A 27,785-nucleotide genomic window follows, 5' to 3' on the forward strand; every position below is an offset into this window, starting at 1 on the left:
CAGCTAGTTGCTTAATGTAATATAAGTTCAGTTGTCAGTTCTCTGTGCTTTCCATATACTTGATGTTCTCTGTAGGAATTTTCTGGAGAAAATGTTAAGTCCTTAATAACTGTAGATGTTCAGGGGCATAACAACTGTATGACATCAAATGTTCAGTCATTTCATTGGGTTCGAATTCCAAATGTGTAAATGTTGAGCACTGCATACCAGTGACAAAAGTTTGTAAGCCTTAAGCACTTCATTCTCATGTGATTGATGGCTCTTTCTTTCTAATTGGTGGTTGACTTGTTCTACTTCCTTAGGTATTGTAGTATTTATACCTAAGAGACACAAAGTAGCTGCTCATCAGTATTCTAGAGGAGGTTACTTGCAGTATGGTTGCATAACTGCCCTAGTCTTTGCAGGGATTTTTTAATTGTGCAGATGCCAAAAGCAGAAGGCTTCCTGGTTAACTCATCATTTAAGTTGTGTTTATTTAAAAGCTCTAAATACTTTACTCCTTATATTTAGAGGGCTAAATGTTTTAGATCTTGTGCAGTACAACCGACTTCGTTCCTAGTTAACCTCTGATGGCTAATTGTAAGATCCTGCAAAATGTAGCAAAATCCTAATAATATCTGTAAACAATACGCTTATTCTTGGTTTCACTCTAAGTAGAGAGGTTGCTTAGCTTTTGGAGAAGGCAGGTTTACAACAGTAATTTTACTTGTAGTTTCAGTCTGTGTTAAGTAGTAACTCCTGAGTGTCCAAAGGAGCCCTATACTAAAATGTTTGTCAGAAAATAATTTCTGTGCTTTAAAAGAATCCCTCAAGTCTCCTCCTAATGTCCTGTGGTATCTCCCTCTGAGAATGCACTTATTCTGCTTCATGGGCTTTTAATTGATCAGCTTGTCTAGCTTTTTGATTTTTAAAATCACTTTGAAGATTATAGGGTCTCCAGACATCGATGCAGCTCAGTTGGGAAACCTCATTATTAGGCTGTATCTTGTGAAGCTTTTTGCCTTAAATCATATGGCAGCACAATGAAGGTAAAGTAAGACATTGCTAAAACGTGGTATGGCAAAATGGCTTATACTAGCCAACAGATAAGAAGTTCCATTAAGATGTACTATCAATTAGTGAGAAATTATTTTCTTCTCTACTAACACTCCAGCAAATCATAAGAGTATGACAGCTTCAGGCACTCTTGTTTTTTTATCTCCCATCTTCCCAGCAGCGGTTCTGCCTGCAGCTTGCCTAGAAGGGAAACAAAAACAAAGAAAAAACTTGAGATGCAGGTGTCTTGTGGGCTACAACTGCATCCTTCAAACTGGTATCTGTATTTGAAAATAACACTTCAACCTGTGCTGGAAGTGCACTTGAGCTGTCTGAATGGTTTTAAGCTACCAGCGTACTGGATGGTAAAGTGACTTATAACTAGAAAACCAGGAAAGGAAACACTTTCATGTAGTGGCTGGTATTAAGGGAAACTGGCCATAGTCTGGCTCTAGTCTAAAACCTTACTTCTTAGATCTAGAAGCTTCTTGTATTTGTAGATGCTTTTACTTTGGCAAGAATTGTCAGTTTCCAAGCTGCCCTACGCTGCTTTTGATTGGAATTGCAGTTTCAAGTGTGTAAATGAGAATTAATTTTTAAGTCTGAAGCCCAGGAAGAGCTTGGCTATAGTCAGTGTTGTCAAGTGGATGTGCAAGTAGTGTTCACAGCTGAAATTAAGTGTACATAGTGTATGTGTTTTTCAATTCTTCCAATGTTTATGCCACAACTCAAGTTTTTTCAAATGAGATCTGTGAAGCAGAAGTGCTGGTTTCTGTATTTTGTGCTTCCATATAGGGAGCTGTTCAAACATACGTGGGATTGAAGTGCAGAGTATCCTATCTGGTTTTGTCTAGTTTCTTTATTCAACCCGAACGTGCCTCTTGTACCTGCTTGCTGAAGACCTGTTTAATAACTTGCATTAATTATTGTTCAAAGGTAGTAACGCTTCTAACTGTAATTTCAGATGTTTGTCCTGGACAGAGTAGAAGGAGATAGCTGTTCTCTGAATGAATTTACTGTAACTGGTTCAACGTATGCTCCCATGGGAGAAGTGTAAGTGTTCTGTTGAAGTTAAATATTTGTCTGTTTGTGCATTGACTGTTACTTTAGTCTTGAAAAGTGATGCATGTAATATTCAACAGTGATTGTTAATAAATGAAAGCTCAGCCAGTGAGAATGCACACTGAAAGGCTAGAGAGGAAAAATAATTAAAAGTAAAAACAAGTTAAAATCTAGAAAAGTAAACCTTTGTGAAGCTTACTTAATACAGTCTCCAATATTGCAGTGTTCCTTTAATCTGAAAATAAATTAGGGGTAGGTTGAAAGGATTTTTTTTTTTTTTTTTTACTAAAATCTTACTGGGCAGAGATTAGCTTATCCCAGTGCTTCAAAATGAGTGTTACTTTTTTATTTAAAAAAACAGCATAAATCTGAACAGGTGAGCCTCTATTAATCTGTAAGCTCAATATTTCCAATTCCCCTGCCTCAGAGAATGTAGATCTTTTTGTAAAGCATCTTACAGAGTTAATTCTTCAATTCACTGTAAATTCCTGCCCTCTGCCCTCACAGTTTGTTGGACTCTGTATCTGTACTTGAATAGATATGTGTTTGTCTCGGCTTTTGGTATTTGAGCTGATGTTAAACCCACTGCCTTAAGAAAGGAATATGGTTTACTTTATCAGTTGCAAGTTTCTACTAGTGGGATAGGTTCATCTGACAACTTCAGGAATTTTTAGGGTTCCCTTTCTAGAAGGAGAGCGATCCTCTTTACTGGATTGTCACAACTCCTTGTACTTGGCCAGTCTTCTATGTCTTTTTAATCTTACTGCTTCAATTGTGTTTGCAGAATAGAATTCTACTGTGTATGAATTAGAATTAAGAACCAGTTACTGTAAACATTTCAGCCTTGTGGAGTTGTACATGCATGCCTCTGACTCCATGCAATCTTCACCAATCTCAGTAGTGATTATCTCAGTTCAATTTTCATAGCAATTAAGACCATGGTGTTCTCAGCAGCTGAAAAACTTAATCCCCCAATTCTCTTTTGTTTCAAAGCTAATTGCTGTCAAAAGCTTAAGTTTTTATTTCAGGAGACAGCATTTACTTAGGCAAGGTGACATTCTAGACCTTGTAAAGCATCCAACTATTATGCTTTAGCGGGTCTCGGATGAGCTCTAGATAAACAAAATAATAAAATATTATACTCAACATCTGTCACCATGCTATAAGACAGTCATCAATGTATGTAAATGTTCTATTTTACTTGCTGAAATTGGGGAAATGTGAACAAGCATGTTAATCGCACTGCATTCACGTACATAAAGAACATTCTGTGAAAGGGAAATTACCACAGAAGGCTGTTATTGGAGCATGAGGAAACAAATAGCTAAGTTCCCAAACCTTCAAGGCTGATTTATTTCTGCATTTGTGGACAGCCTTTTTTTTTTTTTTTTTTTTTTAATCAGTGGCTTTGTAAGGATTTTTAAGTGAGGTGACTGACTTTACCTTTGATTGCAAACTGCCACTGCAAACAAAGTTTGGGGATGCTGAGGCCGTCTAGTCCATTGCACCACCCCCGAGCAGGACCTGCTCTAGTTCTACAAACTGTCCTGACACATGTTTCTTTGTTGTGCTTAAATTCAGGTACTGTTGTCTTCCACAGCTGTGTAGGCAGCCAACTCTTATTTCATAACCATGAAGTGTTTTTGCAATAAATGAATAATTTTTCATTCATTCTTAAAATATTTGATACATAACTTTCATCTAAGAGACATTCAGAATACAAAATGACAAATACTTTTTTAATTGAAAAAAACCCTAGAATTTCTTACTGACTAATTTCCCAGGGATATTAGGAGATTGTTGAACAGTTTCAGGTAGTTTTGCTGGGTTTCGGCACGCACGATGTGCATACTTACTTGCAAACTGAGGGCATAAAATTAACAACAATTAAGTACTGCGGCAAAAGTTAGCAGATTTCATTTTCATTTGACCTCAGATGAGTTCATCTTTAGCTAATCAAAAAGTCTGAAGTTCTAAGGGAAAAAAAACACAAACCAACAGCCAAATCACCTTTATCCAGAACTGACCCCAGTAACTTGGACTCCAGTGCACTTGCCATTCTCCAGAAAATGTTGATAAGGAACACACAGGCAAGGGAAGAAAAAACAAAAAAAATACCTCCCCCCCCAAAAAAACAACAACCCTGGTATAACAAATTATGGATATTCAAGTGTGCTAGTTTTCAAGTTCAGAACAGGTGGAAACAGGAAGTATTGGCCATGATAGATGAGGTGACAAATCGAGAGCTGCTGGGAATTTTGAAGAGATGAGAGTTTAAAGCTACTGCTTGTGGCTGTAGAATTATATGCAAAATGAAACTTCAAAAAAATACTTGTTTTTTATAAGATGCATTTTGTTCATGTGCATACAACACTGGAATTTGTAGTACTACAAGAGACTGAACAAAAGCTTACATAATAGAGCATGTCATAATTGATGTCATGAATTCTTAAGAGTAGTGATCCATGTCTTTCTACCACCAGACCTTTTTTCCCCTCCTTGAGAGCTTTAATGAAAGATGTTATATACTAGTTATGTCATGCTAATTTTGGTAGCGGGGGAAATAACATTATTGAACAGCCTTGGTTCTATTATGCTTACTCTAGAAGCATGCTAATGTTCCAGAAAATTAATTTCATTTCCAAATGTGAAAGCAAAGAAGCTGCTTCTTATTTACGATGTCTAAATGGTGCATTGCTTTAGGAAAATGTACCCTCCCTCTTTCTGAAGACTTCAGATATTCATCATGTAGTGTATATGACTACTAGAAAAGAGTATTTTTTCTGTAGTAGAACTTGTATTGTGAAATGGCTTAGCTTTTCATTGGCTTAGGAGGTTCACATACAGTAAAGATTAATTTTTAAGCAATTAAAGAGGCCAGATCTGCTTTTATGCCTGCCAAGTACATACATTCCATGCATGGCAGTAAATCTGGAGAATATGCAGTAAGGCTAAGGAAGCTGAACTCCTAAGGTATCCCAACAGTATCCCTCTCCTACTTGGAGCTCCCCTCAAAGTCCTTTGTGTACTCTTAATACTGCTTTCATGTGCCTCTTCACTGAGCTCCTCTCTTCTGTATGCCTGTCACTGGAGGAAATAAGGTTTTGTAATTCAAGTAGCAATTTCATTAATAATCATGTCATTCTGATCATGACTCTCTGATCTAAACTTCAGAACTCACCTTTATCAAACCTGTTATTCTCAACAATTTCTAGTTCTGTAGTTCCAAGTCCATAACTAATAAGCATTGTACTAAATGGAAACACAGTAAAGGGATTAAAGAAGGGGAAAGGTGCAGTGCTAATACTAAATAACTAACTCAAATCTCCCCCTTTTCTTCCTTTGGAAAGGCATAAAGATGACAAACTTATTAAATGTAGCCAGTATGATGGCCTTGTGGAACTTGCAACGATCTGTGCACTCTGTAATGATTCCTCTTTGGATTACAACGAAGTAAGTACATACCCTAGAACAGAGGAGAGTGTGAGAATGAGGATAAATGTTTGTTCTCATCTGTCTATGTAATACCTTTCAGTGGTAAATCTCCTTCCTAGTCAAGGGTGAGAGTATTTAGTTCTCCTTTAAGTATTAATTCTGGGAGTCACTTGTTTGTTGAGCACTGAGAAAATGAAAGCCAGGCACCAAGTATAATCTGGAACTTGGAGATCCTGGTGTGTAGAATGCACTGCTACTTTCTTGCTTTATCTTGCTTTCTTAAGGTTGCCACATCTTGTACTGACTTAAATGCTTGATGATAAAGTACTGACATCCATCTCTGCTGGTCTTGAGAGTAAAGGCTTGAGATCTCCTACAAATTATACTCTTCAAAGCTGCTTTTTTTAAGAACAGTTTTGCTCGTTTTTTAAGCCATAGTAATTCTTGTTAAGCTTTTTTTCCCATTGTGAAACTCGGAACTTTTTTTTCTGGTAGGTTCCAGGTGAGGTTTAAACTCCTGTGTTTTTGTTTGCTTTGTTAACTAAAGGCTAAGGGAGTATATGAGAAAGTTGGTGAAGCCACAGAAACAGCGCTTACCTGCCTGGTTGAAAAGATGAATGTATTTGACACAGACTTGAAAGGACTTTCTAGAATTGAACGTGCAAACGCTTGCAACTCGGTCAGTACTCTTTTATCTGGAGTTCACTGGGGAGTGAGTTTTGTTGTGTGTATTATCTAAATGCATTTTTATGCTATTGTTTTTTCATAAGGTGATAAAACAACTCATGAAGAAAGAATTCACTCTGGAATTCTCAAGAGACAGAAAGTCTATGTCTGTCTATTGTACACCGAACAAACCAAGCCGCACATCTATGAGTAAGATGTTTGTTAAGGTCAGTTCCTCACTTAAGAAAGTGTAGTTATGGAATGGCTGCAAAGGTAACACAATATTAAAAAAAATTATCATGCAACTAAGCTGCACCTTGAAGATGAAAGAAAGACTTTTAATTTGAGAAAATGTTGCAGTGGGAAGGGACCTATTAAGCTAAGTTACTACTTTTTTTTTTTTTTTTTTTTCCCTTTGGACTCTGCAGGGTGCTCCTGAAGGTGTAATTGACAGATGCACGCATGTCCGTGTTGGAAGTGCTAAAATACAGTTAACCTCAGGAATTAAGCAGAAAATAATGTCTGTTATTAGAGAATGGGGAACTGGTAGAGATACATTGCGTTGCTTGGCTCTGGCAACCCATGACAATCCACCCAGAAAAGAGGAAATGAATCTTGAGGACTCTTCAAATTTCATTAACTATGAGGTAAGTTTAGTAATAGATCCTTTTAATGCTTTTCCCACTTCCAAACTGGAGAACAATGATTCTCCTTACATTTGATTATTTCTTGAGAAAGTTACATCTGAGAATTTTATCTTTCTGGATATTTTTGATGTCAGACACAATAGTTAACCACATGTGTGGAAGGAATGTTCAGTTTAAGAGGAGACTATGTGTGTCTTTGAAGAAACTCTGTTCTGGATGGCTGGTATATGTCTTGCTGCTTGGCTAAAAGTATAAGAAATCAGTTAAACAGCTAGCTGAAAATTGTATTATTTTTTGTGTATATGTAAGGTCCTCAAGATCATAACATCTTAAACTGTTCTTGGAGACTGACTGGAAAGTATTCAAAATACTGCTTTGTGGTTTCAGCTGTAATGGGTTTTAGCTGGACATTGCTCAACTGTAAGAGCTCTTTGGGGATTTTGTGATGAAACATACCTGCCATTTTGTGCTCCTAAAAGTCAAGTTCACTTCCAGTCTCCATACTGTCAGCTGAAAAAGCTCAGTCCGTGATTATAATCATAGCTACTCTGTAATTTTCCAATGAAATCTGTATCTAGGATTTAGAGGGGGGTGGGAAAGGACAGCAGTTGCATGAGAGCTTTTGGCTTGTCCTCTGCACTCCTGGCACTGATGACAAAAAGGAAAGACTTGACTGCTTGCAGGTTGAATTTGCAAGGCTGACAAGCAGAGCATGTTTTAACTAAAAAATAAGCACATTTGAAGCAAGATATGTTTGGAAAGGTAGGATCCCATTTCAAAGTGTGGCATACTCTGCAAATGAACTGTCCTCCCATATGATCATCATGTAGATGGTACCATGTAGCATTGATTCCAAAGCATTAAATTCTTATTTACCTTCTCTTGTTAACTTGCATATAGCTTTGTGACTTCAGTTCCTCTCCAGCTCTGAATTAAGTGTGAGAGCTAAAGTGCTGTGTAGACTTAGTATGGTGAAACAGGTAAGAAACTCTGAAGTAAGCTTTTCAGGAAAAAAGTACTTACATGAGAGCAAGTAATTCATAATACATTGATTTTGACCAAATGGCAGGATAACAAAGGCCTCAGTGTCTTAATTGCTCAATGTAGAACCACAGAAATTGTGGACAACAAGTTAAACGTCACTGTGCTGAGAGATGATAACGTAGCATGCAAGCAAAACAATTGTTTGCTAATGTCAGATCAGAAGTCTGCAGGATCTTGCACTCAAACTTGGTGCTGTCTCGTTCCAGACCAATTTGACCTTTGTCGGCTGTGTGGGTATGCTGGATCCCCCAAGAATTGAAGTGGCATCATCTATAAAGCTGTGCAAACAAGCTGGTATTCGAGTTATTATGATTACTGGTGATAATAAAGGCACAGCGGTAGCTATTTGCCGTCGCATTGGTATCTTCGTGGAAGATGAAGATGTTTCTACGAAAGCCTTTACCGGTCGTGAATTTGATGAACTGTCACTCGCTGCCCAGAGAGATGCTTGCCACCATGCCCGTTGCTTTGCTCGTGTAGAGCCTTCCCACAAATCTAAAATCGTTGAGTTTCTTCAGTCTTTTGATGAGATTACAGCTATGGTAAGTTAATTGAACTTTTACTTGGTTTGAAAGGCACACGCTGTGTTCAAACCCAAATTATGCCTTTTCAGACTAATGCGTCTTTCAGTAAGACACTTGATTCCACATTTCCCTGAACTCAAAGCCTCAGAACAGTTCTGCACTTAAGTGATATATTATTTTATTTTTTTTAAAGATCCAGATGCACACCCAGTACAAAATTCCTCTATGGTCCTGTATGTAAGTGCCCACCTGATGTTCTTTTCTTGCCCCACCGCACCCCCTTCTTCTTTTAGACTGGTGATGGTGTCAATGATGCCCCTGCGTTGAAGAAAGCAGAAATTGGAATTGCTATGGGTTCTGGTACTGCAGTAGCTAAAACGGCTTCTGAAATGGTTTTAGCAGATGACAATTTCTCAACTATTGTAGCTGCTGTGGAAGAAGGACGTGCAATTTATAACAACATGAAACAGTTCATCCGTTACTTGATCTCCTCCAATGTTGGAGAAGTTGTCTGGTAGGTTTAAAATGTTTTTTTCTTTGAACTGGAGTAGTGATGATGGAGACTTTTAGTTATGTATTTACTTCCAGTATTTCTGGCTAAAACCAGAGAAACAGGTTCTCCAGGTAATTGGTCATTGTGATTGTGTGGAAGTCTGCACACTTCTAGCCTAGTCTTTACTGGAGAATTTTAGCATAGCACAAGAGAGAGATATTGTATATAATATTCTAGCTCAGTAGGTGGCTAAATGCTTTACAGTTATTTCTGCAGTTGGAATAATTTTCTGGAATAGGAAAATAAAAACTTTAATCAAATATTACAAGGTCTGGTATTTCAGATAGCTTAGTCACAGATATAACTTGGATGTTTGTTTAACCTCAAGTTACAGAAGAATGTGTCTTGTGTGTTAGGAAGGAATGGTGACGCAATGCCACAGAAGGCATTTCTGGTAACAGAATGTAAATACTAATCTTGTAACAGTTGCTTATATCAAAGCATACTTTCTCCCAGAGTGGAATATAACGCAGCAATTTTCTTGCCTTGTTTCTTGTGAACTTTAAAGCTGTCCTTCACATGGCTCTTGCTGCAGCCCCTGCTTCTGTTCTATTGATTCACTCGGGCTTGGAGCCCTTAAAGTTATGTGTTCATTTAATTTTTGCAGGGACTCATCTTGCAAGCAGTAATGTAGCTAAATGAAGCTTAGTCATTTGAGCTAAAATGCTATTGTGTCTGCAGAAGTTCTAGTGTCTTTTAGAAAATGGCTTGCAAGCCTTTATGCACGTATGTATATATTTACCTATACAGACAAGCAGAGTGGGGAAAAAACAAGGCTAAATCAGAGAAGTCTCCGTTCATGAAGTTACCAGAAGAAGATAATGCTTCAAAACTTACATGTCAATGGTTACAAGTGTTTGCTCTTTGATATGTTTCATTTTCTGAATGTGAATATTCAGCTTGTGATATTAAATGAATAATTCTCCGTGAGAGAACAGAAGTGCTGCTACAGGCGTAGGCTTAAGTGTTAAAAGGACTGACTTACATGCACAAGAATAAGCTTATAACTGGTGGATTTTTTTATAGTATCTTCTTGACTGCTGCCCTTGGTTTTCCTGAAGCTCTAATTCCTGTCCAACTGTTATGGGTAAACCTTGTGACGGATGGTCTCCCTGCTACTGCTCTGGGCTTTAATCCTCCTGATCTTGATATCATGAATAAGCCACCACGCAACCCTAAAGAGCCACTGATCAGTGGATGGCTCTTCTTCCGTTACCTAGCTATTGGATGTAAGTAGTAATAGTGTCTTATTTTTAAGTAAACTTAGGCAAGTACAATCTTCTTTTTTTGAGATCCGCTTGAAAGCAGTTTAATCTCCTTGTATGCCGGAATCTTGAAAGCTAGCAATAGATGTTCTGTGGAGCTGGTGTTCTTCCTTTATTTTGTTTCAAGATTCACACTTTGTTTTGCACGTTTGCAGGCAGTGCTGTGATCAGAACAGTGAAGTGGCGTTTTTTATTTTTTCCATTGTTAGCAACTGTAGGCACCAAAAACCCTAGCCACATAACACCAGTATGACATTCACCGCTTTGTCAGAATCTTTTGATTTTTGACAGCTAGGAAACCATTAGAAATTTTATAACTGCATAGGACCTTCAGAATTGCCTGGTAGTGGGTGATGTTACAGTCCTCAAAAACGAGAAACCTTTCAGGAGCAGATGAACCTAGGGCCAAGTTAGACCTCTGTACTCGAGAAGCCACTTAACTTGCCTTTTCCCATTTGGCTCATTCCAGGCTGAAATACTTTCATCTCAAAGCACTGAGACAGCAGATTTTAGCTTGTCTGTGCAATACCTGTCAGCCTTAGGGGGATGAGCATGTTGTGGGGTTGGGAGTGAAGAACCAAGACCAGCCATTAGTGAATGCGCATCTGCATTAGCTGTTGAGGGAGTACGTAGAACTAATTGTAAATCTGAAAATGACACCTGTTGTATATCTAACCTACCATTTTCCTGCTTAAGCAGAACAACACAACAGGTTTGCTGGCCTGGCTAAAATCGAGGAAAATAAGAGTGTAAATTCATGAAATCAACAGAAGTAATTTAAACTTCAAATACAGCTATAGTACTGTAAAGCTAGAATGAGTATCTCTCTCTGTCTTCACGCCAAAAGCTGTGACCTTAATTTTTCCAACTGACTTCATAGATCTTTAAGTAAACTTCAGTATTAGTTAATGTCACTACAGACACATTTGAGCTCTGAGAGGAAAAAAGAAAAATTGCAGGTTGATGACTCTTAAGTGATATCCTTGTTTGCCTTAAGTTCTAGCTGTCAGCTTCTGCAAGCAGGTACTAGTACAATATTTAATGGTTATTTAAGTTACAGCTGGTGGAGCAGATTACTTGCACAGAAATTAGATGAATTACAATTTTATATTTTTTCCAGTACTGAAGGTCTTGAGGTTGAAGTTCGTGCAAGTGAGATCTTCTCTTGCATACAGTTTGCAATGCTGAAAAAAGCACTTTTGTTTTTTTTAAGGTTATGTTGGTGCTGCCACAGTGGGTGCTGCTGCTTGGTGGTTTATCGCTGCTGATGGTGGTCCAAGAGTTACCTTTTACCAGCTGGTATTTGCTCAGTTTAATGTCTTTGGGGGTGAGAGGGGAGGTACATGCTTCTTTCATGCTTACAACTTGAAATGACTGTAGAAAAACAGTAGGTTACAGAAATTTGTGTAACAACACATTTGCAGAATTGTCACTGTAAAACTTACGATTACTTTGTCTTAATACTAAAGCTTAGAGTGGGATTCCTGAGCTTTTAGACAATTTGAAGGACTAATTGGTGTCTTGTAAGTAAGACTAAAGGGGATTTGTCTAAAGCTGGCAAAAGTTTTAAACCAGTGCTTATAGGAGTCATATTAGAAAGTTTTCTTTTTATACTTGCCCCTTATTTTGTAATTGCCTATTGTACACCTTAAAAGTTAACAAGCTGTGGAAGTGAGTTCACATTGTTCTGTTCTAGAGCCATTTTCTGCAGTGCAAAGAGGACAATCCAGACTTCTCTGGTGTCGACTGCGTGGTTTTTGAGTCTCCATATCCAATGACAATGGCTCTTTCTGTACTTGTCACCATAGAGATGTGCAATGCTCTCAACAGGTTCGTATGTCCAAATAAGAAGGCAAAGCTGCTGCATACCTTATCCAGAAATCCTATTTTTTGTGCAGTTTGATTCTTAGTGTATGGACAGCTCAGCTAATGAAGAATGAGTCATACTTCCTTTCTGAATCTGGGTAGTGCAAACAAAATTACGCTCTTAGGTAACATTTGAGATCTCTTATCATAAGGTATATTTTTAAGTGCCAGTTCACTCTGGTATTCTATTAAGCATGAGCAACTGAAATATTTTCCGTTATTTCTAATCTAATCTTAATCTATCAAATTATCCCTCCTGTGTTGGTATAAAGAGATATCAAGGAGAACTAAAATAAGAATGCTGAAGATACGGAAAATAATTTTTTCTGCCCTAAGGGAGTGTGGGTTTAGCCAATTAGTATTAGATTATAAATGGAAACCACTAAATAGCACAATGTCAAGGGTATTTTTCTTCAAATAGCTTAGAGGTCAGTTAATTTAAAAACAAATAAACGTTAAATACAAGCGTATTGCAGTAGTCCTACATAATAAGATACTGCTCTACATCTGATGTTCTGGATCTTGGCCTCTTCTACGGCATAGCCTAAATGTAGATTGAAGCTGAAGAGCAAAATTACAGAACATGCACTGAGAACGTGCAAGTACTTGACCTGTTATATATATAAAGATTGTATAGCCAGTCTTTACATGAACTTCAGAAGTGGGTCTCCAGGTGTACGATCAATGGGGGAGGATTCTGCCATGCCCATCCTTCCCTTGCCCCTCCCATGGGAGAGGATGTTGGGGTCTTAGCCAAAAAGGTGTGAGCAGGAACACACAGAAGCTTTCAGAAATAAATGTGAGGCTGAACTGTGACTGCTTTGCTAAGCAGGCTTCCAAGGTAGCTTAAAGTTGCAACATATATATATATATATATATAACTCCTGTCTTGGCATCTTTCTTTCCTTCATGACTGCGATAATTGTGACTTGCCATGCTCCTTTTCTTTCCAGCTAGTTTTCTGATGTTTTGAGTTTTATTGGTGTCTCATGTAGACAATATGCACCATGTTTCTGTTGCAGTCTATCAGAAAACCAGTCCTTGATGAGGATGCCTCCATGGGAAAATATCTGGCTGGTGGGCGCGATTTGCTTGTCCATGTCACTCCACTTCCTTATCCTTTATGTGGAACCGCTACCAGTAAGTGCATGTATCTTACACTCATCCCTGAGCTTGGAGACAGAGCAAAAACTTGTCTGGAGCTTAAGGCAAGGGATGGAGTGGGGAGAAAAGAGGTAACACTTGGCTTTTCTTTCAGATTATCTTCCAGATCACACCTTTGAATGTGACACAATGGCTGATGGTATTGAAAATCTCACTACCTGTCATTCTGCTGGATGAAACGCTTAAATATGTGGCCCGTAACTACCTGGAACCTGGTAAAGATAGTGTGCGGCCTGCCACCAAACAGTGTTCTTTGTCAGCATGCACCGAAGGAGTTTCCTGGCCGTTTGTGTTCATTACTATGCCCTTGGTTATCTGGCTTTACAGTACAGACACTAACTTTAGTGATATGTTCTGGTCTTGACTGACATGGTGACAAGTTTTACATTCAAAGAAAAAGTTTAACTTAATTTTTTTATTGTTTAGAGCAACTGTCTATTTCTGCTGAATTTTCACATGAACATACTTGCCGGTGATGGAGGTTTCATAATCTAGATTTTGGTTTTTTGCTTTTTCTGACTTCAGTGGGGGCAATATATTCCTCTTTTATACACAGTTGAAGTGTCCATTGACATGTACAGAGAACTAACACTATTTTATGCAAATATTTTTTTGTAGATGAGAAGCATGTACAGTGTTCTGTTCAATAGTCTATTCATTATGTAAAAAATAAATTTTTTTGAGCCAGCGGACACTATCAAACTAAATTTGGCAGCAGATTTTAGGGAATGAATGTGTGTTGTCTAAAACTAAAAAAGCATGTAACTGTTTGTCTTCTGCATGATCATCCAAACTTAATTTGTCACAAAGTCAGCTTTTTTTCATAAGCGGAACTTTCTGCGCTGGGTGGAGAGTACTGCTACCTCAGTCAGGATTTCTTCTGTTTCCCCTCTTCCTATTCCCTTACTCTCAGTTCTGAACTGTCCTTGTTTACACCAGTTTCTGTATGAGGTATGCCTAATCCTGCTCGTGCAGAAAATACCATTCCAGGTGCAGCCTGCTGGGGTTCTTCCATACTCTCAACATAGATGGGGTTGGTTTTGTTTTGTTTGTTTTTTTTTTTTTAGATTATTTATTTGTCTATTGTATTTTATTGTAACAGACCTTATTTTGCCAGTGTTGCCCGTTATGCAGGGATAGGAACAGGGCTGTCTACTTAAATCTAAACCAAGCCTTTTTAACAAACACAGTCTGTTTGTTAAAAAACCCAAAAGAGGGTTTAAGTTGGGTTTTAATACCTTATTTACATGTGTCAGATCCTTTCATTTTCTTTTTCTCCCCACCCCACCCCAATGATCAAAACTTGTAATGAGACCTGGAAAAATAACTTGCACTGCATTAGCTAGAAATTGGATTTCCTACACTTTAGGGCACTAATGATAGTTGTATACATGGAGTTACTCTGCTGGCCTGTTGTTAGCCTGACTTAAAGTAACAAGCTCGTGTGTGTTTTTTGTAAAATCTGTAAATAGCACATGACCAAATTGAACATATTGTATAGAACTATTTTTATTTTAATGTGGCACTAACCACCTTCATTATTACGGTAAATGTTAAAGCATGTTTTCAAATTCAGTCCTGTATCAACAATGTGTAAGTCATTAACAGTCCTAACTGTGGTGTTTTTCTCCAATGCCTTCCAACTTTTCATCGACTAAAGTGAGTATTTCTCTTCCATTTCACCATGCCAGTGGTGACTTGCTGTAAAATAGCGTATGCTGTATACATGTTGAAGAATAAATAGTAATTTCCTTCATTCCCATGCTGTGTTTTGTCAAACTCTGCTGTGCTACATTATTATCACCACTTTAGACTCTTGTTTTGTGATCTGAAGCTCAAATTTCTGATACCAAAGGCAAAGCACTTGCTTTTGGTTTAGTGTATTTTAGGGTCTTGTTTTATAGCACCCAGGAGTCTTAGTGCCCCAAGACTTTAACAGCTTGTAGTCTTAAGTTTGAGATAAAATTGGATAAATCTGTAACTTAAGACATTGACAGCTGTTAACGTGAATGTTTAGTGTCCAAAACAGTCTGGTACTTGTGGTCAGGTACTGGTTTACTCCAAAGCTTTTTCCTGCCCTGAAATAGGGGATGCCACTCTTGAGCTGACCATCCTTCCCTGGTCTCGTAGTGCTCAAAGGGTAGGCACTCTGCTTTGCAAAAACAGCTTATGGTTTCCAGTGAGTGGAAAGACTTTGTACAGTGGTCATATGAAAAGACTAAAGAACGGTCTCAGCTTAACAGGATAGTCTTTGAAAATTGTACTGGGGTCATTATGTCTTTGTAGAGTAGCAGGTGCTGTGTTATCTTGTGCTGGCTCGGTCTGCTTTAATAACCAGATTCAAGCAGCTTTCTGATTCCTCTTAGAGGAAAATGATAATTAAAAGCTATGTTCTGTTGGTGCCAGCTGGAATCCAGTGAGCACAGAGAATTCTCTAGGTTTCAAGCTTTCAAATACAGATGCTAACCTCCAAATACACAGTCCCTATCTGAAATCCCACTGCATTGTGAATACTGAAAGTTTACATAGGCTTTGACTTGTTTTAAGTTGATGCTGAAGTGACTCAGAGGAGCTGGATCTGATGACGGAGCAGGTGCGTTGCCAAACTGTAAGCATTTAAATCCCATTGAATGCCCTCTTTGGTGTGGAAGAACCCATCTTTGCCAGACGAAGGTTTTGCGTACCACAAAACCGATGGCCAGCACCGGCCATTTGCTGTATCGATAATAAATACGCTATGTGAGACTTGAAACAGGAAAAGAATAGGTCATGTGGGTTTAGGATTCCTTGAGATCAGAATATGTAAAAGGATGTTACTTGTTGGAAACAAATACTAGCAAGTTAATTCTGTGTGTTCCCAACGTTATTGACAGGTGTTTTCCAGGGCAGGAATGCCACTGAACCTTAGAAAGCTGGTTCTGTGTGACCTGTTGGTGGGCTTTTCTAAAGCCACATCTCTGACAGTCACCACGAACGATTCTGCTTCTTGTACAATCTTATTCCTGTCTATTATGCCAAATACTCCCTTTCCCCATCTCTAACGAGCTGAAGGGGAAACGACTGTTGATGGGTAGAATTCAGTCTTCAACAGCTTCTTTGTTGGATCTCTGTCTGTGTTGAAGATGAATCTTACTGCTTGTGTCATGGATTTTCATACTGACATGAGAGCCTACTCATACCGTGTGTCTTGGGGGCACTTGCATTAGGGCCTTGTGTTCCTTGGAGTTTGCCTTTGAAAGCTGGATGACTGGCAGGTAAATGGAGTGGCATTCATCCCTGCGGGCTCCTAGGGGTACAGGAACAGTCAGGTTTTATAAAGTGCTCCTCAAGAGCCCAAGCGATCTTAATTACACCAGTTTTCTTTTATTTCTCCCAGTCTTGCTGTCCGAATTCTCCTGTAGAAGTGGAGCAGGAGGGTTCCCTAAGATCAGCACTTACCTGTCTTGGGCGCAGTGGCAGCTGTTGTTTTGCTTTCAGTATTTCAGTTTTCTGAAATTACATGGTACATACCAGCCTTGTGTGGTCCGGACTGGCCAGACGTTAAGACCTACCATAAGCTGGGCAGCGAAGCACCCCGCCCTGGAATCAGAGCTTCCTTGTGATCCTGGTGCTGTGGGTCTGATCCTGACCTGCCTCTCGGCAGAGTGGGCTGGGGGCGGTTGCTGAGTGCTTCTAGGGTCGGACTAGCAGAGGGCAGCTGGCGATTTGGCTTTTCAGTTACCGAAACTATAGAAATGCACTTGTGAGGTCAGTAATGCATTGCAAGAGCACATGTTAACTAAAATGCTTGTCTTTTAATCGTGCAGCTCCTGTTGTTCTTTAGCTGTCAGTCCTTTCAGCGAGAGAAGCCAAGGACAGAGGACTTGGCAACTTAGAACAGACTTACTGGCCAGCATCTCAGAGTTGCAGCTCTACCTTAATTTGTTCCTTCCTCTCTAACCTCCACTGTACTAGGGTCACCTGGGGATAGAAATAGGTAACTCCTTTTTCAGTGTTAGCTCTGCGAACAGATAAACAGAAGCACTTAGTTCAGCAGAAATAACTCAAAAGTTACCCAGGCTTTATCTCCTACCCCGTTTTTAGAAAATAACTTTATACTTTCTGTATAAAAAGCTCACCTCGCTGAGCTTTTTCATCTTTGCTGTCTTCTGGATTCCTTAGGAGTCCTCACGTGTCACTGCTGATTTCTCTAGCGTGAGGGGTGTGTAAGACTAGTATCAGTCATGGGATTGATGCTGCCCTGTGCCAGGAACACCAGGAAGGATGCTGGCTTACGCTGGGAAACCAGCGGGGTTTGGTGTGGGAGCGGCCAGCTCCTCCGGAATTCAGCGTTCAGTAGCCCGGTCAGCGTCGGAGCAAAGAAAAGGGTCAGGCTGCTGCAGTCATACGTCAAATATTTAGATGGGGGCTTTTATCTTTGTGCTGCCTCTGGTCCTTTCTGCTTTCAAATGTGATTCAAAGTACTGTTTGTGAGCTACACAATAAGCTGCTCCTTTTTGTTGGCATCCAAGCAATAAAAATAGTTCATACTTGGTTTCCCAAAATACTGTCGCGAATAAAAAGTATGAGAGAGGCTGCAGAAAAATACATACCGGTCTGTCAGAGCTCTAGGAGGCTTGTGTTTGTAGGGAGACTATTTTGGAGAAGGCAAATGGTAATAAACTGAGTTTTTAATCTGATGATAGAATGCAGTACAGCAGTCGTGTCACTGTTCCAAGAACACAGCTGATGCACAGAATATACATGGTAAACAGCTTAAAGATGGTTGAATTTGCTGAGATGAAGGGAGGTAAAACTGATACAAAGTTGTCTGTCTTTTGCACCTGTCTTGTTTACTTTTTTGCACTTCTAACCATTAACTGTTTCCCTAATCTCTGCTAATTACATCCTTAATTACATTAATATGCATTTCAAATCTTAGCAGGAGAGCCTAAATTTTAATAGTGTCGAAGCAGTATTTTGGAGAGCCACCCCCAGGTTCTAGGGGTTCAGAGTACTCTAGTCGTCTCTCCTAGATGCAAGGCTCACCTTACGCTGTATTTTAGGGGTAAAGTACAGTAGTAACTTCAGTACGTTGTACTCTACCCTTTGCCTATGCATTAATCTGTGTAGTTTAATTACTTCTTCAGAGCTTTCCTACTGCTTCCCAGAAGAAGCTGCATAACTTGGAAAAGGGACATTGTTAGGTCACTTTGGGGCCAAACCTGCCATATGATGTCTTGATTAGAAAAATGCCCTTAAAGTTCTTAAGAGCTCAAACTCTGTAGGATGGAACTTGGAAGTTAAAATTACAAAAAGTGAGACCTATCTGTCACCGCTCGTCGGGCAGAGAAAGGCAGAAGCTGTCTGAACGTGTCCTAATTCTTTTTGACTGCAGTCTTCTGTAGGAAGTGCTGGCTGCGCTGATGACAACGGAGCTCTGCCATACTCGGAAGAGCAGAGCCGTAATCCAGAAGGTTCTAAGCTTTAAGAACAAAGTAACCTGAGAGTGTCCCTTCAATGACAGAGCAGCCAGTTATCAAACTTAACATTCTTCCTTCTGTCACTGTTGATCTTAAGTCTTGCTTGTATAATGGTACTTAGCATTCATCCTTTCATTAACTGATGCCTTTTCTTTCTTTCCTTTTCAGCAATACTGGAGTAATCGCTTCCTAAACAATTTTGCAGAAATGTAAGGTTGTTTTGTTGCATTGCATGTGTTTTTAGCAACACATCTACCAAAACTTCTGCATGTATCGTGTAAAGATTCTTTGCTTTCCCTAAAACAAAACTCATTGTGTTCTCTGTGGAAGAAACGTGTGGTACCCTTAGGACTTCGTTATACAGATGTACAAACGTGCAATATAGCTTACTGAATTGGAAACTCTCTCCAGAGAAGTTTGGGTTCTGTGCTGCATGGAGAAGAGTTTGTTTATCCTTGAACAAGAGTTGCGGAGCTGTCAGCCAATTTTCCATATTTCTGTATGTAAAATGTCAGTTTATACAATGTACAATATCAAAATAATGCATGCCTTCAGTTGTAGACAAATCTTTCTCTGTATTGTATCATCCAAACATACTACTCTATAACAGCTTATGTAAAATGCTATCCTATTTATAAAATTCATTGAAAAAAAAAAATTACAGATGAATGTTAAACCGTAAGCCTCCAGTTCATAACTATGGATTTTTTTATCATGTGTGCAAATCGACCTCTTTTGCACTGTAATGTAACTTATTTAAATCTAAGGCAGTAAGACAGATGTTGGTGCAATACAAAATATTGTGATGCATTTATCTAAAAAGCAGCAAACGACTTAGCCAGTTTAAACAACTGCATGTGTGATCTTTAGAAGTTGTAAATAAGATCAGTTGTCTATTTACATGCTGACAGTAAGAAGCATCACACCTAGTTTCATTTGTATCAGGTAAATAAATTTATTCTACAATACGTACTTTGTGTGTTATTTCATGCACTTTGTTTTCCGCAGGTACACACGTACATACTTCAGCACTCTCTTAGTTAATGCCAGGATGACACTTATTAGCACCAACACCATTGCAATCTTTCCTCCTAGAACTATGCAGATGCCAGCTGCTCCTCCGGCAGTATTGACCTCCTCGCTGGTGTGATTTCCTTTGTCCAGGGGCTTGTGTGTGCGTGTGTTAAGGGACACTGTCAAGTACTTTGATCACTCAATTTTTTTAAAATGCTCCATTGTTTGTAAAATCCCTCTGACAAACTTAAAATAAACAATTCTTTCCCAAATACATCTTCCTTTTTTTTTTTTTTTTTTTTTTTGTCTTTTTCTGTTTTCTATATTGCCCCAGCCTGAACTAGCTGTTAGTCTTCCCCCTTCTGTAGGCAAAAGGAGGATTAACCCATTGTGTTTGCTGCGGACCAGGCTGGGAGTGCTGCTCTTGGGGATGGCTCACGCCATTCCCCAAAAGACAGGGTGAAGTGTTCAGCCAGGCTAAAAGCTGGATTTTTCCAAGCATCCTGCAACACTCCGCTCCAAAGCCCACAAACCAGGTTTTGTTTGGAGGATGAGGAGGTGCAGCCTCCCTCAACACTCAGCTTCGGTGCCATGGTTTAAATGTAATGCCTCTCAACAGATATCAGCCTGCTGCTAGCAAACGGCATCATCCAAATGAGGTGCCAGGGCTGAGGCCCTTCAAACACAACAGCGTGAGGTTTAAAAATACCAGGGTTGAATTCCAGTGGTCAGCTGAACTATAGGATGGTGGAGGATGCGTTAATACATGGGGCTGCGCTGCCTGGGGCTGCTTCCTACTATGGTAGTAGTTGCTCTGAGCAGGCTGAGCTCTGCACCTAACCTCTGCGCTGCGGCTGTCAGAACCGAGCTCAGCACCCGCCTCTTATCTACAGCCACAGCTCTTCCCCTGTTGTATTTATAGCCTGGCTCCAGCAAACCCTCCCAGCTGGTCTGCTGGTCCGCCGGGGAGCTGGGGTGGGCATCCCGTTAGTGCCATACACAGACACCTGAGCTAAATGATTAGGCTGCCCCATTAGCACCTCTTCCCTTGTCATAACCCTCCAGCCTTGCTTTAATTAGGAAGCAAGGAGAGGGAAAACAAGGTTCCCTTCCTTGCAGAAGATGGCTCAAGTCCAGTTTCTCACATTTGTGACGGTTGGTTACTCCTGCTGCTCGGCTGATCTGCTGCCCCTTTTTTTTTCCACCTTGCAGGAATTGCTGTCACCCCCGCTGGTACCCAGTGTAAAGCTCGGTGATGCTACAAAGTCATCTTTCAGAAAGCGGCTCACGCTGCTGTCACAGCGAGTGACATCCCACGGCTGGTTTCAGCATCTCCACGTGCAGGCAGCGCTGCGCTGGTGAGCAAACCGGGGCCAGCCTCAGAACTTAGTTTTAGACGTGTCTTTAACTGATGAGCTGCAAGCCTAACTCCTAACTAGTCACCCCAGCGAACTGCAAGCGGCACTTGGGATTACAGCTGTATGAAGAAAATGTGACGCTCAGTGGGAGTGTGAGGGTATGTGGTAAAGAGATGCTGAGATAAACAGCTTCATCATCCCCCTCCTCCTCTCACTGCAAACCCCTGGCTCTGAAGCGTTGCATGGACGAGCCCACTGCCAGCCACGGAGCTGGGCAGCACTTCCCCTAGCTCAAGTTACTAGGCATTATAGACATACTACATCAAACTTACATTTCTAAAAAGAGGGCAGAAAAATAGCCCCATTTTTACCTGGACGTGAACTGGTGTGCGATTAGAACCCGCGTCCACCCCCAGGAGTTGGTGGGGAAAAGGAGAAACACTTCAGGGAGGAGGAGATGGCAAATTCTCTTTGCAACCTCAGCTGGCAAAAAGCCCCAGGACTGCAGAAGACCAGCAATCCACCCCCGGCTCAGCCTGCAGTGCTCCAAGCGCCTGAACCGGTCTGCTGAGACACTTCAGCCCAACAGTTTCTCCATGTGGAAGTGCACAGAAGCCCTCGGATGTCAGTTTAGCAGGTTTGGGCTATTTGCCTGATCAGGTCAAGTCCCTGCCCTGTGTTTAAACAGAGACGGTGGGAACTGAATCTAGAGATTATTCCCTTATAACCAAATCTGGAAGGGTTATCTCCCCCCTCCTGGAGGTGGGGGACAGGACACGGGTGGTGTGGTGGGAGCGCCCAGACGCTTCCATGTGAATTAGCGCTTCTGGGGCAGCACCAGCTTGCGCATGAGCCAGACCCAGGATTTTGCTGAGGTACCAGCCAGGCTTCAGCACGGCACAAGGGAGGACGGCCAGGCTGATGGTACACAGGTTCAGGAGCCCGAGGAAGGCAGCGGGGAGGCCAGGGCCTTCCAGCACGCGCAGCAGGAGCTGCCCTTCCTGCATCCCTCAGCCCAAAGGGACAGACGGTCCCTCTCCCTGTAGCCTTGGCAGCTCCCAGCAGTGGTCAGCCTCCAAAAACTGCTCGGTGTGTCCCATTCAGACTCCCCAAGAGAGAAAGGATACCACAATTAACCAAAATAAACTTCAGAAACAACAACAGACACGCAAACCCCACTAAGGCCAGGCTGCTGCAAACCCCCTGCTGTTTGTGCAGGTGGCAGAGTCAATTTTTCCTATAAAGCCAGCAAAGAGCACTGCTTTGCTGCTGGGTGAGATAACATCAGCGGCTCACCGAGCTGCAACCAGCCGACACCTTCGTCACCAAGTCCTGCAGCTCGGGTGTACTGTGACTGTGAAACACGGAGCACCTTGGCCTCCTGCTTGCTGCCGCCCTGCACGCGACTTAAGCATGAACACGGACCTGCAGTTCCGTTAGGTACGAGACTGACCTGCAGCAGGCAACCCATGGGCAGGAAGGCTCCCACCACCTCTGAACTCATCAAAGGTGCATCCTTTCCCTTCCTGGAAGAAGAACCTCACTGCCCATGGCTCAGGTCTGCCATGCCAACTACGATTCATGGTGGAGCTTCTTGCTTTCCAGGGATTCCTGCCAAATACTCATCACCTCACCATGCTGCAACCAGCAATTCCAGGCCTGTTTTGCAGCGGACTTCTTTGCTGGACGCAGTTCACCTCTGGCTGGAAATTATGGGTACCAAATCCTGTACCACTATAAAATCTAAGCCTCTGGTTTGTGGGCACCATCCATGTCTCAGCGCACCCCACCGAGGGGCTTTACACCTTCCGAGAGCTGACGGCACAAGGACCCAAGCCACAGCCACCACCCCTGCTCACAAACCAGTGTCAGGTGCTGGAAATTTCAGCTTCATCCAGGGAGCACAGGCTCCTGCCGGGCTGCGTTCCAAACCCCACGCTGCTCCTGCTCACAGCTCCCAAACCTGTCATCGATTAAAAAGACAAAACAGAAGGAAATCACCGTAGCATCGAGTCAGTCTCCACTGTCAGATGAGGCATGCAAACCACAGGTGGCCTGTCAGAAACCAAGGCCAAGTTTCCAAAGCACCCAGAACCTGCTTTAACAAGTCCTCCACCTCCCAGAGTTACAGAACCTCCCCGAGCAGCGCTGCCAGCGGTTCTGCCCACATTGTGTCAACCACATTCCGCAATAAAAAAGCAAAAAGCTGTATGTGACGTGCCAAAACGCACCTGAAGAGTGAACATGTGTGCTGTGCAGCACCTGCATCAGCACGGGCAACCAAACCAGAGGAAGGCTACTGCTGCCGGCGGCTGGCTACTGCCACGGGGGACCAGGCGCTAGTTCCCTTAGTCCAGGTTGAAGGACAGAGCTAATAAAGGTGTTGAAGTGAAATTTAAGCACTTAAAATCAAGTCCTGAATTCCTTTATCAGGTTGATGCTGACCCTGGAGCACACAGGCTTCACAGGATTCTTCTCGCCTCTTGCGGATTGCTCCAGCTCCTGAAATTGCTTTTCTGTGTCTACTCAGAGCTGCCCTGGTCAGACCAGCTCAGCATTTAGCTCTTCCCTACACCTAGTCAGGTTCCACGTGCTCATTAGGGAGCTCTGCCTAAACTAGAAGGGCTTTTATCTGACAGACATACTTGGAAAGACTAACAGCATCCAACTTTCCACAAAACAGAGCCACTGATGCTCTGATCTTAAAGCTTAAAGGGAGTAAACACTCCCCGCAGCAGTTGCATGGCAGGCACTGGTTTTGGAAGTCTTCACCGAGACCCTTCCATCAGTGAAAGCCCTGCTGGCAGCATCCCACCAACTGCTCAGTTCCTCTTTCACCTGTTACTAAGAGCCCAGTGGAAAGGCAATCCTCACTGGGTTGGCACTGGGACCAGCAAGATTTCCCTTCCATCAGGGCATGGGGGAGGAACGGATGAGTCCTGCCCACGAGATGCAACGCTTTGTGCCATGACCACACACCCAGCCGCTTGTGTCCTACCCAAGGAATCCCTGTAGGAAGTTGTAAAATTATTTAAAATAAACCTATTTAAGGCCGGACAACGGATGCTCTTCCTTCAGCCATGAAAAGCCTCTGAATTTATAGCATGGGTAGTAAATCACAGCACAAAAGAAGATGAAACCCATCTGTTTCCTAATCACCCCTTTGGGGCAATAGAGGCAGCGGGAACAAAAACAGGTATCAAAGCACAGCACAGGAAGGGTTAAATCCCTTCTGCAAAAACTCAACCAGCATCTGAAGGGTACAAGCTCCTTAAAATTTCTGAGAGCCCACTATTTCCGTAAGGACAGCAAGCGCTTGCCTTATCGAACTGGCAGGATTTCAGCGTGACGTTATCCTCCACAGAACAGACATCGTTTCCGTTATTGATCTACATTTGATAGATTGATATAATCCAGGGTCAGCTGGAGCTGCCACCTCCTTCCCTACCTCTTAAGAACCCCCCTGGAGCTGAGGAAAGGTTAAACTCTGTCTCCATACCCTGTTCCTCCCTGGTAACAGCCAGCAGCAACACCAGAATAAGCAGCTACCCACACCAGCTAGAATTTAAGACTAATACAAGAATTTCTGGGTTTTTCAGAGTAATGCCAAACTTCCCCTGCGTTAATTAAACAGATACCTGCACTCCAGGCCACACAGCACTACCAGAACTGACAGAGATGATTCAATCCATAATTCATTCCATATGGAAGCCTCACTATGGACCTCAGCAGGAAAAGCAGGAGATGAGGCTGCATGCCCTCCCGCGCCGCCGGCGGCTCACCACGACCCTGTCAAGTTTTACAAGGCACAAAAGCTGCTCGGTCAGAGATCACAGCTTTTTACTGCCTGCCTGACAAACATTTATCTCCAGACCCGTACGCATGGATGGCAGCTTACATAGCCCGGCGTAAGGAGGACGCACATCCACGGCCTGCTGCTCTTGCTCTGCCGATGTCATCACCGTTACGTTTCCTGGAAAATAGTATTTCCAGAGGATGAAGCCAGGTTACCAGCTTCAACTCAAACCATACTGCACAGCAAGGAATAACACACCAGATTATACTCTAAGCGTTAGGAAAAAAAGCAAGAACAACAAAAAAATCAGTGAATTTTAAAATAGTTCAATAGTTTGGGGAAAGAGCTGGCATCTTGATGGCCCTTAGAGCAAAGCACAGGGCAACGTGCCACCTCTCCAGCACAGGATCAGGCCCTTTTGTGCTGCCAGATCAACCCAAGCTCTTGGATCAACTGCCAATGGAAGTAGCTCTCTTCTGCCAACCTTTAAAACTCTCCCAGCTCAGGGATCCCAAATCACAGACCCCCTCATTAGCTAAGCAGTGTGCTGCTGCCTGCCTGTCCAGCCACTTCAATGTAATTAGACTTTTTGTTCTCTGTAAATATTTAAGAGAACTCTATCAAGTCCAAGTCTCAGGATGGGGGGTTGGAGGGGGGTTCTCCCCTTTGTCCTCTAGACAAGGCTCACAGCGCTCTGGAACACACCGCTGACAGCTGAAAAAAAGATAGCTGGAGCACCCCCAGGGAAATGTGCGGAATGCAAGGTCAGTGTCCCCTGCCACGCAGCGCTCTGGTCAAACACTGTGGGCAGGATGCGCCGCAGGGCGGGCAGCTCGGTAGATGGCATCAGCTGTCCTTTCAGAAATAGTACTGTGATCAGCCAGACATCAAAAACTCAGTCCCTTTTAAAATTCCTAAGTCAGGAAGGGTACTGCTCATCAGATCCCCAAACCATCACTCTGCACGCATCGGTGTTCCGATGGACTGATAAGGAAAGGAGAAAAAGGCATCAGATCTCCAAACCCACACAGCCCTTGGCCTCTCTGGGAAGCTGTTTGGAAGGGAGGATTTCACAGTGTAAACATCCGTCAGCGACCCACCGCAGAGGAGGCTTCCCCTGCATGTTCCACCACCGTTAAGGTTTGCAAAGTACATGCAAGGCTCGGGACGGCAAGTGAAAACACAAATTCCTCTTTCCATTTTGTTGTTGGCATCAACAGTAGTAGACATGGACTAGCCAAAGGGCTTTACTTAATACATAAACTGTTATATACAAGTTCCCCACGTCAACACTTTACTTTTCCCTGAGTTGCGTTTGCACCAGAATAACTATTTTTAAATGTATTTTTTTTCCATCCAAATATCCAGCCCTAGGCATCTCCCTGCATCCTCTTGGCTGGCTTCCCAATGATATCTCAACCAGCCTGCTGGTCCTAGGAAGGCAGCAGTAGCTCCGTTCCCCCCTTCCCAGGCCAGCACTGTTACCCTTCCCTCCGAGATCTGGTTACCACACTGAAGAAAATGTGTTAATTATCACCAAGGCCTCAGGCAGGGCTCCAGCACTTCAACAGCAGCTTTACAGTTCTTGCCCTCTCCTCCTCAACATGCTTAAACCAACCTTTTACAGGGCTACGAAGCGAACAGTTAAAAGATTTTTAAAACACAGTAGAAAAAAGCAACAAAAAGTTGGCAGAATTAATCAGGAAAAGAAGGATGGGAGAGGAGTAGGAATATTTTTGAGGTAGCTTGAGGCATCTGTTCACAGGATTATTTTTCAGATTGTCACCCTGGCAATACAGGCACTTAACAGGTAGGGGGAATCATTCTTTAGGCCCACAGTGGATCCTTTTGATAAAGAAACTGCAACAAAATCAACTGCAACGCACCCAGCAGAACTCAAGCACTACACAAAGTTGTATGAATTTACTGATGGGCAGTACTGAACACACATTAGCTACAATACGCTACTCCGAGCCCTGCCTAAGGCTATTTAGTTTCAACTCACAGGTTTATACTGAGTGTAAGCCCCCTGGAGACTTGCAACTGATTTTGATCTGGTGGGTTTTTTTTGTTTTGGTTTGTTTTGGGTTTGTTTTTTTTTTTTTAAAGGCATTTGGTTACATGTACTTGTGTAATTGGAATCACAACGGAACACACAGCCTTTGAGATTTCCTTACAGCTGCGATCTAAGCGAGGGAATAAGGTTTGCTGAGTAAGAAATACTCCTTGTTTCTGCCCTGGATGGCGCAGTTTCCACATCACTGGGCTCCTGAAAAGCAAGGAGGGAAGAAAAGAGGCCTAATGAGGAAGGCTGTTACTGAAAGGAGGGGGAAGTCCTGGTTAATCAAAAATATCTCTATAATCAGCAGTAACAGAGAAGGAAAAAGCACCTAAATTAGACAGAAAACATTTATATTGACCAGCAGCCCTCAGTTCCTTCTATTCTCTCTGCTTCACAATTCTTGGATTCCCAAGATCTGGAAATCAGGATGTGAAATACTGCCAATATTGCAGGTGTTATCAGCACATTGCAGAATAAAGCACGAGCAAATCACTTGCTACAGACCACGTGTTACTTAGACAAATCCCAGCCACATCACGAATGTGTGCTGCTTTTAGACTCTGGTAAATTAAGTCCTTTAGCCTTTACCCAGGTCTATGTAAGGTTTGAAGAAATTCTGTCCCTTTCCATCCGTCTTTCCTATCACCAATTAGAAAAGCATGAAAACTCACTAATGACATCTGTGATTGAAATTCAAGGATTTCAAGCAAACACGGGCGCTCCGTCCTTCCCCAGCCCCAGAGACTCGCACTGGCAGACATGCCGATGCTGTACAATACGACTGGAAGGCAATGGCTTTCTTGCCTCTCCTACAAACTGCTTCGCTTTGGGG

The 27,785-nt window shown here is 42.0% G+C and overlaps 1 protein-coding gene across 2 annotated transcripts in view; it reads left to right on the forward strand.

Annotated features, from left to right (window-relative positions):
• ATP2A2 (ATPase sarcoplasmic/endoplasmic reticulum Ca2+ transporting 2) overlaps window positions 1-19,691 on the forward strand; it is a 48,724-nt gene extending 29,033 nt beyond the window's left edge. The window contains exons 9-21 of one of the 2 annotated variants that reach the window (XR_003554556.2): window positions 2,000-2,088; window positions 5,448-5,550; window positions 6,080-6,211; window positions 6,303-6,425; window positions 6,627-6,845; window positions 8,096-8,431; window positions 8,707-8,927; window positions 9,993-10,195; window positions 11,445-11,530; window positions 11,928-12,061; window positions 13,120-13,237; window positions 13,356-14,920; window positions 18,892-19,691. Coding sequence is in view for 1 of the 2 variants with exons in the window: in XM_005237629.4 (XP_005237686.1) it covers window positions 2,000-2,088; window positions 5,448-5,550; window positions 6,080-6,211; window positions 6,303-6,425; window positions 6,627-6,845; window positions 8,096-8,431; window positions 8,707-8,927; window positions 9,993-10,195; window positions 11,445-11,530; window positions 11,928-12,061; window positions 13,120-13,237; window positions 13,356-13,625 (2,034 nt within the window). In the remaining variant the exon portion in view is untranslated. Of the gene's footprint in view, window positions 1-1,999; window positions 2,089-5,447; window positions 5,551-6,079; window positions 6,212-6,302; window positions 6,426-6,626; window positions 6,846-8,095; window positions 8,432-8,706; window positions 8,928-9,992; window positions 10,196-11,444; window positions 11,531-11,927; window positions 12,062-13,119; window positions 13,238-13,355 lie in introns of both variants that reach the window. The other variant, XM_005237629.4, reaches the window with a different exon arrangement.
• Window positions 19,692-27,785: the final 8,094 nt, after the last annotated feature.

The sequence above is a fragment of the Falco peregrinus genome, chromosome 2 (genome assembly GCF_023634155.1).
Source record: "Falco peregrinus isolate bFalPer1 chromosome 2, bFalPer1.pri, whole genome shotgun sequence".
In the NCBI taxonomy this organism is placed as follows: Eukaryota; Metazoa; Chordata; class Aves; order Falconiformes; family Falconidae; genus Falco; species Falco peregrinus.